Source organism: Electrona antarctica, assembly GCF_951216825.1.
Source record: "Electrona antarctica genome assembly, chromosome: 23".
Taxonomy (NCBI): Eukaryota; Metazoa; Chordata; class Actinopteri; order Myctophiformes; family Myctophidae; genus Electrona; species Electrona antarctica.
This window is the reverse complement of record NC_136804.1, coordinates 17,939,167-17,951,559: the sequence shown is the minus strand read 5'-3', so window position 1 is coordinate 17,951,559 and position 12,393 is coordinate 17,939,167. Positions and strand designations below refer to the sequence as shown.

Sequence of the window (12,393 nt, the reverse complement as noted above, 5' to 3'; positions counted from 1 at the left end):
TGGTCCAGAGCCACAGGTCGACACGCTACAGTTGACAAAATCTATGCCAGACCTGCGATTTCTCGGGAATCCGCAGCAGCAAGCAAGCAAGCAGGAGGAGGAGTGCAAACCCTTCCTGTTTAAATAGCCGGTATGAAGATGGAGTGAGTGTGTGATTGGCTGAGTGAACCATGTGAGTGAGAACGTAATGCTGAGGCGGCCCAGTTAACGCTGGCAGCAACTGCACTGAGGTTTCCTGACTGAACTTTCTCTGCGCATGTCTGTGACAGGCGCGATGCTCATTTTATTTACCGTTTTAGCATCCATCGTTAGCCTCCGGTGGCTCCCATGGTGTGTAGTTAAAAATTCATTCGAGGTCGCGCTATCCATAATAATAGTTCGAGCGGCAGATCATGACCGTGAGCGAGCCTGGCGCGACAATGGAGGGCAATCTCTTCCCGGTCGACCGGATGAGGGCTGTTCTTCTTTGCTTATGTCGTGCATTTCTCTGGCACTAGCCTCACGTTACCGCCTAATCGCCTATGGTAACGGGAGGGAATGGGTAGCAATGGGTAGATTCCCAATCGGCAACAAAGTACAGACAATTCGGCATCACGGATTTTGTAGATCTCGATTAACTCATGAATTTGCATTGGCCAATACTGCTTTGAGTGTGTTGACCTCTGATAGGGCCGGAGCAGTTGCATTGGGGAGGAAGCTCATTCATATCATTTTAGCTTAGTCTCATAACTCTATTTGGTACAATGCTGCTCTGCCAGAATATAAATCGAAATTGGGTGCAGTCAGTCGTGAGGCAGGGTTGGATTCATTGAAACCTTTTATTTCTCGGGAAGAACATTGGGGTTTTAGCCCAATTTGCAATACTGTTGAGATTACAAACAAGTTCAACAATTAAAACTCCTATATATAACTCATACCTGTTATGAGAAAAGACATTTAAATAAATAGTACAAAAACACAAAGCAGAAAGAGATTAAAAATAATAATAATCAGACCTGTCTGAAGTGAGTGGTACTGTACTGTACTGTACTGTACTGTACTGTACTGTACTGTACTGTACTGTACTGTACTGTACTGTACTGTACTGTACTGTACAATCCCTCCTCCCTGGCCTGTGTGTGTCTGTGTGTTAGGCTGTGCAACAGTGACACTTGGTGGTGAACAAACGCTATACCGCTATTTTCATGCTCGGACACAGCCAGGGACACCGGGACACAGCCAGCCACACACACAGCTGTCTATAGGAGTGGTTGCACCACTCAGAAACGGTTACATACTGAATAGTGAGAAATGGAATCAAGTTTGTATCATGGTTTGCACTTTGCAGTCATGTTGTAATTTAATTTAATTATACACTTGTCAGCAAGTTTCTGGTTCTACAAGGAGCTGCATTAAATGTCACTCTTGACTGTTTCTGATGTTATCAGGCCTGAATCGCGTTCATTAGTATTAAACTCGTTTTTCTAGCTGTTGAAAATTAATCAAATCATGAAGGATACATTTTTAAAGTGGGATTTTAATTAATGTCATTATAATTACTGTTGCGAACTTATAATTACTTGCGACCCAGTTCTGCTGTGGCCCACATGAGCTGTACAGAGGACCTCAGAAACATCTCAGAACCAGGGTTTGGTCACCCAAGCAGTCGATTCAGCATGTGTATATATATATAAGTAATTATAACCCAAATGAATCCTAATAATAATGGATTGCATTTTTATAGTGATTTTCTATGCACTACGCGCCTACTCAAAGCGCGTTACAGTGGTCCATTCATTCATACATTGGGAATCCTAACACATAATGTCCTAAATTTCATGTCTATGGTCTTTTTTAACGCGGACATTAAAGTAATACTTACAAAAAATGTAAGTTAAATATTTCTGAAAAAGAAGGGACTCACTGTCTTCAAATGCAGTGAAACGGTTTTATAGGGAACCAGCAACGTTTCGGCCTATACGGCCTTCATCAGGCTATCTATATTATCTTCATAAAGATAATATAGATAGCCTGGTTGTCTTGTCTTGTAGGTCCAGCTCCAGCAGTTTGTGAGATTAGTTCGGGGACACAAACACACAAACAAAAAGAGCAGAGCCACACCATAAAATATATTTTGGGGTAAAGTATTGAGGTCCATAAGGTTAGCAGGCTTGTGATGTGACATGCCACCCCCCTGGAAGGCAGCCATCTTTAGTCACATGCTCCGTTGAAGACCAATACGAATTTTGTTGTGTGTTATGCGAGTGACCCAACCCTGCGTTACTGTTTGTGTACGTTAAAGAACTCATAGTCCCAGGATGCATTGTGTATGCTTGATGGGGTTTGTGGGGGGCTTTAACTCTGACTCTCTCCGTAAATCGTACAATCAACAGGGAAGATGGTGAAAAAGGTCTGCCCCTGCAACCAGCTCTGTAGTAACTATCTCTCTTTTTGGCCTTTTCAACCATCCATCCATCCCTCTCTCTGTCCCTCAATCCATCCTGACACTTACCTCCACCACCCTAATACCCGATTTATACTTGGTTACACAACTAAGTATAACTCAGTCTTATTATGTCCTGCTGCCCCATCAACCTCCTTTTATTTAGACTGACCCCTTGTCAGGTTTGAGGTCAATTCAGTTCAGTTACTTGTGGTTGGTGTGTTGTTACCAAGAGACATAATGTATGTAGACAATGGCCACCGGATGGTATGTCAACGTTGCCGCCATATATGTCTGGCATTTGTAACAAAGCAAACCACTTAAGTCGTCTGGGTCGTGATGATTTTAATGTATGGATAGCTCTCCTGCCTCAGTGGACATAATGTGCACCAGGGGGTGTGGCTTATGGTTAGCGTGTTGATACATCGCTGCAATGAACAGCAGTGGCCAATCGTTATATAGTATCTACTGTATGTCCTTAGCAGCGTTACCAAAACCACTTCCAGAACAGCAGAACTTCCTGTACTCTGTTAACTGAAACCAAGCAGAACTATACATTATGTTTCAACAATATTTATATTTTATATTCAACTTGTTGTGGAATTAATTAATTACAAAATAACTGTGGAATCCCTGACTGAATTGAAATCAGGTTTGTCCAAACATTCCCATAAAATTCGACATATCTCTGCTGTCGGGGAGAAACCAACTCCAAAATGTTCATCTTTCAGAAAATCTTATATTTTTAAAACAATGGAATACTGCCTCATCAAAGTCGGAATTGTGACTATATATTGTCAATTACTTGCATGAGAGGTGGTGGAGTTAGCTGCTTTAGCAGACAGTTTGAGGGTCCATTGGAGTTAAGAGATAAAAAAAAAAGGTTAGGTGGTTTCCTCCCGACAGCAACGATATTCTTTATAAACAATGAACATACACACAGTAGCAGCCTACACACGCATGCACGCACGAACGGGCATGCATACAGTCATACGGGCACACACACACACACACACACCCCATACTACCCATGATATTGGCTCGCCCCCCCTCCCTTTCCTTAGCATGGCTTGCTGTCTGGACTATACTTCCCAGAATTCCATGCTGCTGCACACAGTCACGACTTGGACTCCCCACCCCCCCACACACACACTTTTATTTTCCTCCATTTTATTTACCATGACACAGCAGAACGTAGATTATAACAGCAGTGTATAGTTTACAGAGGCTTAATTACATGTACGTTTATCTAACAAGATCTAACATTTAAATAATGACTGTTAACACATTGCCACAGTTCTCCGAAGTGTCAAAATATCTGTTAGAGTAAACTTACCAGCTGACTATACGTTTAGAACAGAATAGAACCTCTAAAGGCACCAACATGTTTGAGAACTACTGTTCTATAAATCAGTGGCTCTCAACCTGGTGCGGGGGGGGGGGGGGGTCCCAGGTGACAATGAAGTGACAATAAGGACTTTTTGGACCTTCAATACCTTCAAAGATTGACCTTTTTTTTAAGGTATTAAATGGGTGTCCATGGCTTGATGCCTGTCAAAATGGGGGTCCTTGAAATTCAAAAGGTTGAGAATCACCAGTAATTCTTTGTATTTGGCCACGGACCCCCACATGAAAATATTAGAAGATTTGGGTTGTAATTATTATTCCACATTCTTTTCAAGATTATTCTAACCCTTTTTAAAAAATTGCATGGTGACACGCTCACGGCGTGTCACCAGTGCTTTCTGATGTTATATTATGAACACATTTTGATGGGGACCCCTGGAACCCCCTCAAGGACTCTGGATGCCAATTAGAGAATCAGTGGAAGAGACTGAAAACAGTCAGAGCAGGTCAGCATGGCTGTTGGAGAAGAGCACAGCTCCATCTAATGGCCAGAGAATTAATTGCAGTTTCAAGTCAACAACACATGCCACAGTTTGGAATGTGCATCATCTCATCTGCCCTGCAAAGGCAAACTGCAGTAACGATGTCATGTGTTTTAAACCATACTCTGACTGTGACTTGAAGAATGTGGGATTAATATTGAGTAAAGTAATATGCATTAAATGCTGCTAAATGTCATTATAAATGACTACCCAGTACTGCTGCTTTGCTTTGTGGGACAGAGGCATAATGTTTACAGTACACAGCATGAGGCAGTGGTTCTCAAAGTGGGGTCTAGGGACCCCCAAGGGTCCTTGACGGGGTCCCAGCGGGTCCCCAGTTTGAGATCCAGTAGATCATAATAAACTAAAAGGTTCATTCAAATATGAATCTGTTTACGTATTTGTAATCATTCTTTCTCCATCTCGTGCGCTCTCTCACTCTTCTCTTTCTCTCTCTCACTCACTCCTCTGTCTCTCTCCCTCTCTCACCCTCTCTCTCTCTCTCTCTCTCTCCCCCCCCCTCTCTCTCTCTCTCACCCTCTCTCTCTCCCCCTCTCTCTTTCTCTCTCCCTCTCTCTCTCTCTCTCTCTCACCCTCTCTGCAGGGACTACTAGCACCACTGCAGTAGGCGCCCCGAGTGTGTCGGGTGGTCATCATGTCGGTTCCCAGTCTCTGTCCACCAGTGCGTCCGCCCCGCCCCACCCCAGGAAAGGAACCTTCACCGACGACCTTCACAAACTGGTGGACAACTGGGCACGAGACGCCATGAACCTCTCGCAGGTGAGACGCACAGCTGTCCTAGGGTCAGCGAGTTATGATGACATTAATTTTGGAGAGACCTCCTGCTTCCAAAGACATATGGTATATACTGTACGTGGGTGGGTGGTGGTGCATTAGACAATTTAAGATGTAGGCATTTAATCCAGAGCCACTTAACATTAAGCAAGAACAAAAAGCATGGCAATACATCACATGCATAAAAAAGTAGTTAGTCATGAATCATACGTAAGCTAAGAACGTAACAGTGGAATATCTATATAATGAACCTATGCACTATATAGTGATATGTCTACATAAAATGCTATATAAGTCTACATAAAATGCTACCTAAGTTACATTAGTTTGTTGAGCCTTTGCATACGTCTGTAAGGTCGTCGGGGCTAGGGCAAGTGCATTAGGAGGCGTAGCTTTCCCTTGCACGTCCCTCCGATGTGCAGAAACAACCAGTGCACTATATACGTACGTGTATATATCGATGTTGGCTGCACTCATGTCAAGTTAGTTGACCTGTCGGCTCCCAGTTATGTTACAGCTTTATGTGAAATCAGAAAGTTGTAAAGGTTTAATGCAGGGAAATGCGATTCTGTGTGTTTTTGGTACAGGCGCATACATGCACAAAATGGTATGGCCACCGATGACTATGTTAATCAATCGTGAAATTATTCCAGGGCAAGAGAAGTGCCAAACAGCTGCCACAGGCGCAGAACCAGGGACACAGCTACGAGGTTAGTCACACACACGCACACACTCTGTAACCTTGTGTTGTTGCTTTTTCCCCGCATAGTGCAGGATAGTTGAATAGGTAGGTGTTGAATACTGTTGTTGTATTGATGGTGCTTATTGTTTTTCTTGCCTTTGTATTTCTCTATACGATACTTACTCTGTACCTTAACTGTACCAAGTCTTAACTGCTGCGCTGCCTCTGGGTGACTGAAATTCCCCTGCAGGATTAATAAAGGTATCTACTACACACACACACAGACATAGATTTCATTGGTCTCTCTCTCTCTCTCTCTCTCTCTCTCTCTCTGTCTCTCTCCCCCTCCAGGTGGTCCAGTCAGCCAATCCAGGCAGGAAGTACTCGGCTCCCGGCCTGTGTCCCGGCAGCGCGGCCGGTGTCTCCTCTTCGTCTCTAACCTCCGGCCGCAAGGGGTCTTTGGTCCACCCCGCCTCCTCCTCCAGCCCCCCACTGGCCCCGCACTGGTCAGGGGTCCAGTGGTGCGGCCCCGCGGTCCCGGCGCGACCAGAGTCCCCGCTGACCAGCGCCTCTCAGCCCCTGAGCCCCTCCTACGCAGGCACACAGATCAGTGGGGCGGGAGGCCAGGTCCCAGGCGCTCCGCTCCAGGCTTTCCACCTGACCGGCACGCTGCAGAAGTCCGTCAGCAGCCCCGGGAAGCCAGACCTCAGGACCACATAGCAGCTGTCCAGTTCGCTGCCTGCCTGGAATGGAACAGAGAAGTGATGTGTGGAAGCGTGCAGGGACATGGGAAAGGACATGACCCGTTTTTAAGGAACAAGGAGATCAGTGTGTCTCCTCATCACCTCTGCTTCTGTCATTGTGTGTGTGTGTGTGTGTGTGTGTGTTAGCACTGGAGGATCGCCACACACACACACACACTCACACACATACACAAACAGATTGAACAGAACACACACACTTACACTCCTGTATTGCAAGACTTGACTGTGTGGTTTTCACAGCCGGAAAAAGAAAAAGAAAAACTGCTGAAGGAGAATGGAGCGTTTTGGACGTTCCAAAGGCCAAAGAGGGTTTGACAGGGTTTGGTGTGTGAGATGATTCATGGGCTTCCTTGGGTTCACTTTGTGCCATTGTGTGCTCGCAATTTAATTAAACCCATTTCTGCTTAGAGGGATGCAAAAAAAAAGTGCTATTGCAAGAATGGAGGGATGTGAGAAACGTACAGTGTAAGAATGACAGTGGTTATTGGAAGAGCCCCAGTGTCTTTGTCCACTGGTCCGCTAGCCTTATATCTAGCAGTGCTGAACAGATGCATGTGAGCCATGCTGGGCGTTGTACCGCTGCAGTTACTAAGCAGCAACTGAAACCCAGTTCAATGCATGGAGAGCTTAACTAGGAGTTGGAATGTCTTTTTCTCCTAAGCGCTACAAACACACGCTAAGCTCTCAGTCAACACTGTTGGAAACAATAGAACATCCTTTAGGGTTAAACTGAATAGGATTAAAAAGTCAGCGTTATAGAAAGCTTTATATTTAAAAGGAAGTTACCTAAGACCTTAAAAAAGCGAGGCTACAAAGAAAATGTGTCTTTTGTGCCTTTTAAGTTGATCCAGATTCAACTTGAAGCGTTGTAAAGTCAGCACACCAACAGTCTGGAGTACTCTATCTCCAACCGGTCACTTCCAACTGAGCAATTTGGCTTCCCCAGTTGAGCACAATATATATATATATATATATATAATGTGTTGTTCAAATGTTACATGAGCAGAATGTCTCGTATCATTGGGTTTGTATTTTTTGTAATTTCTTTGTTTGATGAACTGGTTTGTAAACCAGGGTTGCTAATGTAATGAAGGCTTGGAGTGTTTCAGGACTGATAAGAAGATGAACAACCCTCTGTCTCTTCTCTGTCACTAACCAACGCCTCTGACCCCCTTGAGAGACAACTTGGTGGGAGATGGAAGGGCAGATGTTTGGATGGACAGGGATGGAGAGTTAATAGCGAGAGGGATGTCTGTGTCCTAACATCCATACTAGTGCAATGCTTCTAACATTGTTGGGGAACGGATAGCTCTGGTCCATAGCCTTACTCTGATTCTGCCTGCTGGCAGAATCAGAGTAAGGCTATGGACCAGAGCTAGGGAACGGAGTGGCTCGACGCACACTTGGATGGTACACTAAATGTACCCTCGGTAGTGTGGTAGCGTACTGCTGAAATGTGAATTACGGTTTGGATGGTTTTAATTCCTTTTAATTATATTTACCATGGACCTGAGTGATGAGGAAATTAAACTATATGTTTATCAAAACAGACTAAAGAATTGATAGTGTACTATGACTCCTTAGTAGTGGACTGTGCCCCCTTGGCAGTGTACTAGGTCCCCTTGGCAGTGTACTAGGTCCCCTTGGTAGTGTACTAGGTCCCCTTGGCAGTGTACTAGGTCCCCTTGGTAGTGTACTAGGTCCCCTTGGCAGTGTACTAGGTCCCCTTGGTAGTGTACTAGGTCCCCTTGGTAGTGTACTAGATCCCTTGGTAGTGTACTAGGTCCCTTGGTCCTCTAGCGTCCGATCACTCACTCACCCGCTCCGTCCAGCCATCTATCTGTCCCTCCATCTGTCTCCTCACTTTGTTGCCTCTTTGTGTTGCAATAAGAGAAACCTTGTTTAAAATATGTTGCCCGAATAGGTTGAGAATAAAAGTGGCCTTGTTACCGGAATAACAGCAGTCGCTGCACAGCGTTTAGAATGTCGCCAGTGATGATTCCATTTGGTTCTGGTGTTTACTGTTCCGTTTTTCCTCATTCGTTTACTTGGGTTTGTTCTGCTTGTTCACCCCCAGTTTGCGTTCTGAAATGCACACAGAGTCACAGACACACATTACACACAAAACACCTACTGTCGCGCACCTCATCTCAGCTTTTAGTTTATAAGTACAAATTTGTATTATTATCACGTTATTATTGTTACTGTTATGTTGTTTATGAATATCATTATATTTAAAACAAACAGAAACAACAGCAGGCGTTATGTGAACAGAGAGTATTAGTTTAACTCTTGAGTGTAAAAGTAGACCTGTAAGGGTCTATTCTTACATACTCCCATGTGGAAACACTGTGATTCTTCTTTGTTACTATTATTAGAGAAATGTTGTGCGTTTTAGGTGAAAAATAAAATTGACAAATAAAGATTAAACGGCAATATTTGGAGTCAATTATCTTTCAATTCAATTAAGAATATTTTTCTTTTTCATAAATTTATTAGCCTACCATTGCAATAACGAGAGTCCTTAAAACTCGTCACCAAGAACGAGTCTGATCAGAAAACCAATGCCTTATTAACCCATCGTCCAATCAAAAGCTGTTTTCAATTAACCTACTTAATTGAACTGAAGGGCAATTGACCTCAAATTAAATCCCAATTTTGAAAAGGGTGAATGTCAGGATGGTGAATATTTAGGTAACAAAGTAATGCTAGCTATATATATTTTTATTTCATTAATACAGTACAATACAGTGCTATATATCAGACACTTTAAATATCCTGACCTTTTGTTCTTAGATAAATGTGAATGTATAAGATGTTTGTGTCCATTTCAATGTACTTGAATAACTTTGCCATTTTATATTTCTCCAGACCCCTGGTGTCTCTTGTTATAGGAACAGCCGAGTCCAGTGTGTCTAAAATGTTGCAGGTTATGACTGGGGTTTCGTTTTCATATTGTGAGGATACGCACATGGAAAAATAAAAAAAATGATAACGGTGATAAAACCATCTCCTGTAGTGCATTGCATTGTTGACATTTGAACATACAGTAGGTTTGGGGGTCTCAAAACGTGCAACAATATGTGTGTAACTGTTCTAGAAGTTCTAGGCGTGTGTGTCTGTCTGTCTGTCTGTCTGTCTGTCTGTCTGTCTGTCTGTCTGTCTTTCTGTCTGTGTCATGCGGCTTTCCTTCATTTTATATTTGCGGTTTTAATGTATAAATTGGTTGTAGACAATCTCATGTATGAGTATGGGTGAGGCTCTGTTCCAATGCAGTTGAAGCTTGAATTCCTCTATTACGCTGTGGTTGTAATTAATTGATTGATCGATTAATTAATTAATGTGACACTGCTATTTTCATAGTAAAAAAAATGGGAAACTTCTATTGTGAAGTGCTATTAATACACAAGCCTGCTATAGTTTATTTTTTTCTTTTTTTTTAAGTGGTGCAACCACTTCCTTAAGTGACTGTGGGTGGGTGGGTGGCTGGCTGGGTGGGTGGGTGCGTCTGAGCACGAAACAGCATGGTTGTTTTTCACCACCTGTGCGCAAACCTAACACACAAACACACGCACATATTAACTGTATATATGGTGATTTCGGGTGTGCCAGTACAGTGACAGTACAGTACAGTACAGTACAGTAGAGGGACCCCCACACGGTAACTCTGTCATTTCTCAACCGTTTCGGACGCGGGGCGGAATCGGGCCGGCACCCTGGGTGCGTTCCTGTGGGTCTGGAGTTTTTCCAGTGTTAAATACTTTTACTTCTACTCCACCATATCTCAGAGGCAAATATTGTACTTTTACTCCACTACAATTATTTGAAAACTTTAGTTACTTTGTAGATTATTATTGCAAAACATAGGCTGCTATGTTATGCTATATAGCTGTTTTCTTCATCTCCCCACAGGGGGGCAGTATTGCAACGTGTGGACAGCCAGCCAGACTAACCTAGGAGGTCAGTGAAGGTAACACACTCACTCACTCACTCACTCACTCACTCACTCACTCACACTCACTCACTCACTCACTCACACACACACACACACACACACCTGATGTCCATGCACATACTGTACATTTTCAAACCATTAGATATGCATTACATCATGCACAAGCACACACGATTAGAATACTGTATGGTTGACATGCACACACCTTGTGAACTTCAGCATCTCCATTGTTGGAGGTAATATCAACCTGCATCCTGTAATTCTGACTGCGTCAAATAATTTCCTGTCTGTGGGCCAATCAGGAAACAGCTTGTTGCAAGGGTGTGAAACCTTGCTTGTAGTCATGGAGATGATGGAAATTATAAAGTCATCAGAACCTGAGAGGAGAAAGAGAAGGAAGGAAGGAAGGAAGGAAAGTGAATTATTCCACCACGTTAGACCTTTATTGAACCCCCGAGGGACATTGTGTTACCACAGTAGTCCTGCTGTAGGAAGCACAGGATAGATACAGGTACATTAAACTGTAGGACCTTTGTAGTCATAGTCTGGCTTGGACTCCGTATTTGGGCCTGCCTCACACAGAACTCCATATGGAAGGCACACAGACAGACTAGCCAGGGTACCCAGGCTTTTACAGATGGATGCAAAAAAACTAGATTTTCCTTAATGTCATGCGTTTTTCAATTAAACAAAAGTTATTTTTGATATATTCATCTTTCACTGGTGTATCTTCCACAATAACCACTTTGACAACTCCGGCAATGTACCAGAAATGGATTTATTCATGGATTTTACAGTAAAAAGCTGCAAGCCTGCCTGCTTGCCCAGGGGATAAATTGAATCTTGACCTTCAGGTCTAAATTGGTGTCGGATCCTGTTATATATATATAATATATAATTCTATTGACATATCCTACCGTATACTTGACTTTCTTGACTTAATCCTCTTTACCCCGTTGAGGGGCGTAGGGCGTTCACCAGAGCTCTCCATATCACTGTCTTCTGGGTCTGGACTTTTGCTTCCTGCCAGCTCATTCCAATGTTCTTTAGGTCTTGGACCCTACCATACAAATTGGACAAAATTACATTTTATTCAAACTAGTCAACCTATTTATTTCTGATAACGTCTTTATTGCATTCCAAAATATCCTCGGTGCAAAGACCCTGCAGAATTAATTCACTTTGGAGTGGTACTTTTGTGGTTTTGTTTAAACTGAATCCTGGTTATTGCATTTCTATTATTCTGGGAATTTTAACAGACCATAGACACATGCTGTGATGACAACAGAGCTACTAGAAGAAAAAAAAGAAACTAAAATTAATGTTATACAGAGTATGTGGTCAGATGGTTTCACTGACCCAGTAGTTATATTTTAGATTACCTGGTGAAGTGTTTTTATGGTTAATTCAGTGACATCCACAAATGTATTCTGACCATTCTTTATCGCAAAAAGCTTAATAGCGTAATAGAATGCCTGCAAATCTGTCTCTACAGGCTTTGGGCCACACAAACACGCGTGCATGGGTTAGTTCCCATGGTGCTGCTGACCTAAGTAGGACAGAGAGTGTGTGTGTGTGTGTGTGTGTGTGTGTGTGTGTGTGTGTGTGTGTGTGTGTGTGTGTGTGTGTGTGTGTGTGTGTCACACACACGCACACACGCACTCACACACTGTGTGAGTGCGTGTGTGCGCGCGTGTGTGTGTGTGGGGTATTGTGTACATTGTCGTGACCAATTAGAGTGGCCTTTTCTCTGTCAGGACAATACTACACACTCAAAGAGAGTGGGGGGTGGGGGGCTGGGAGAGAGGAGGTTAGATCTGAATAGTCTATTAAAAAGGAAAATACAAAAAGAGAGATAGAGAAGAGAGCGGAAGAGGAATTAAATA

At 43.2% G+C, this 12,393-nt stretch overlaps 1 protein-coding gene across 1 annotated transcript in view; it reads left to right on the top strand.

Moving 5' to 3' along the window:
- The window catches only part of LOC306916541 (serine/threonine-protein kinase WNK1-like), a 103,130-nt gene extending 93,575 nt beyond the window's left edge, over positions 1-9,555 (top strand). Inside the window, exons 35-37 of the mRNA XM_079494436.1 lie at positions 4,916-5,091; positions 5,760-5,816; positions 6,140-9,555. Coding sequence (XP_079350562.1) covers positions 4,916-5,091; positions 5,760-5,816; positions 6,140-6,508 — 602 coding nt within the window. The 3' untranslated portion in view covers positions 6,509-9,555. The remainder of the gene's footprint in view (positions 1-4,915; positions 5,092-5,759; positions 5,817-6,139) is intronic.
- The last annotated feature ends 2,838 nt before the right edge of the window (positions 9,556-12,393 follow it).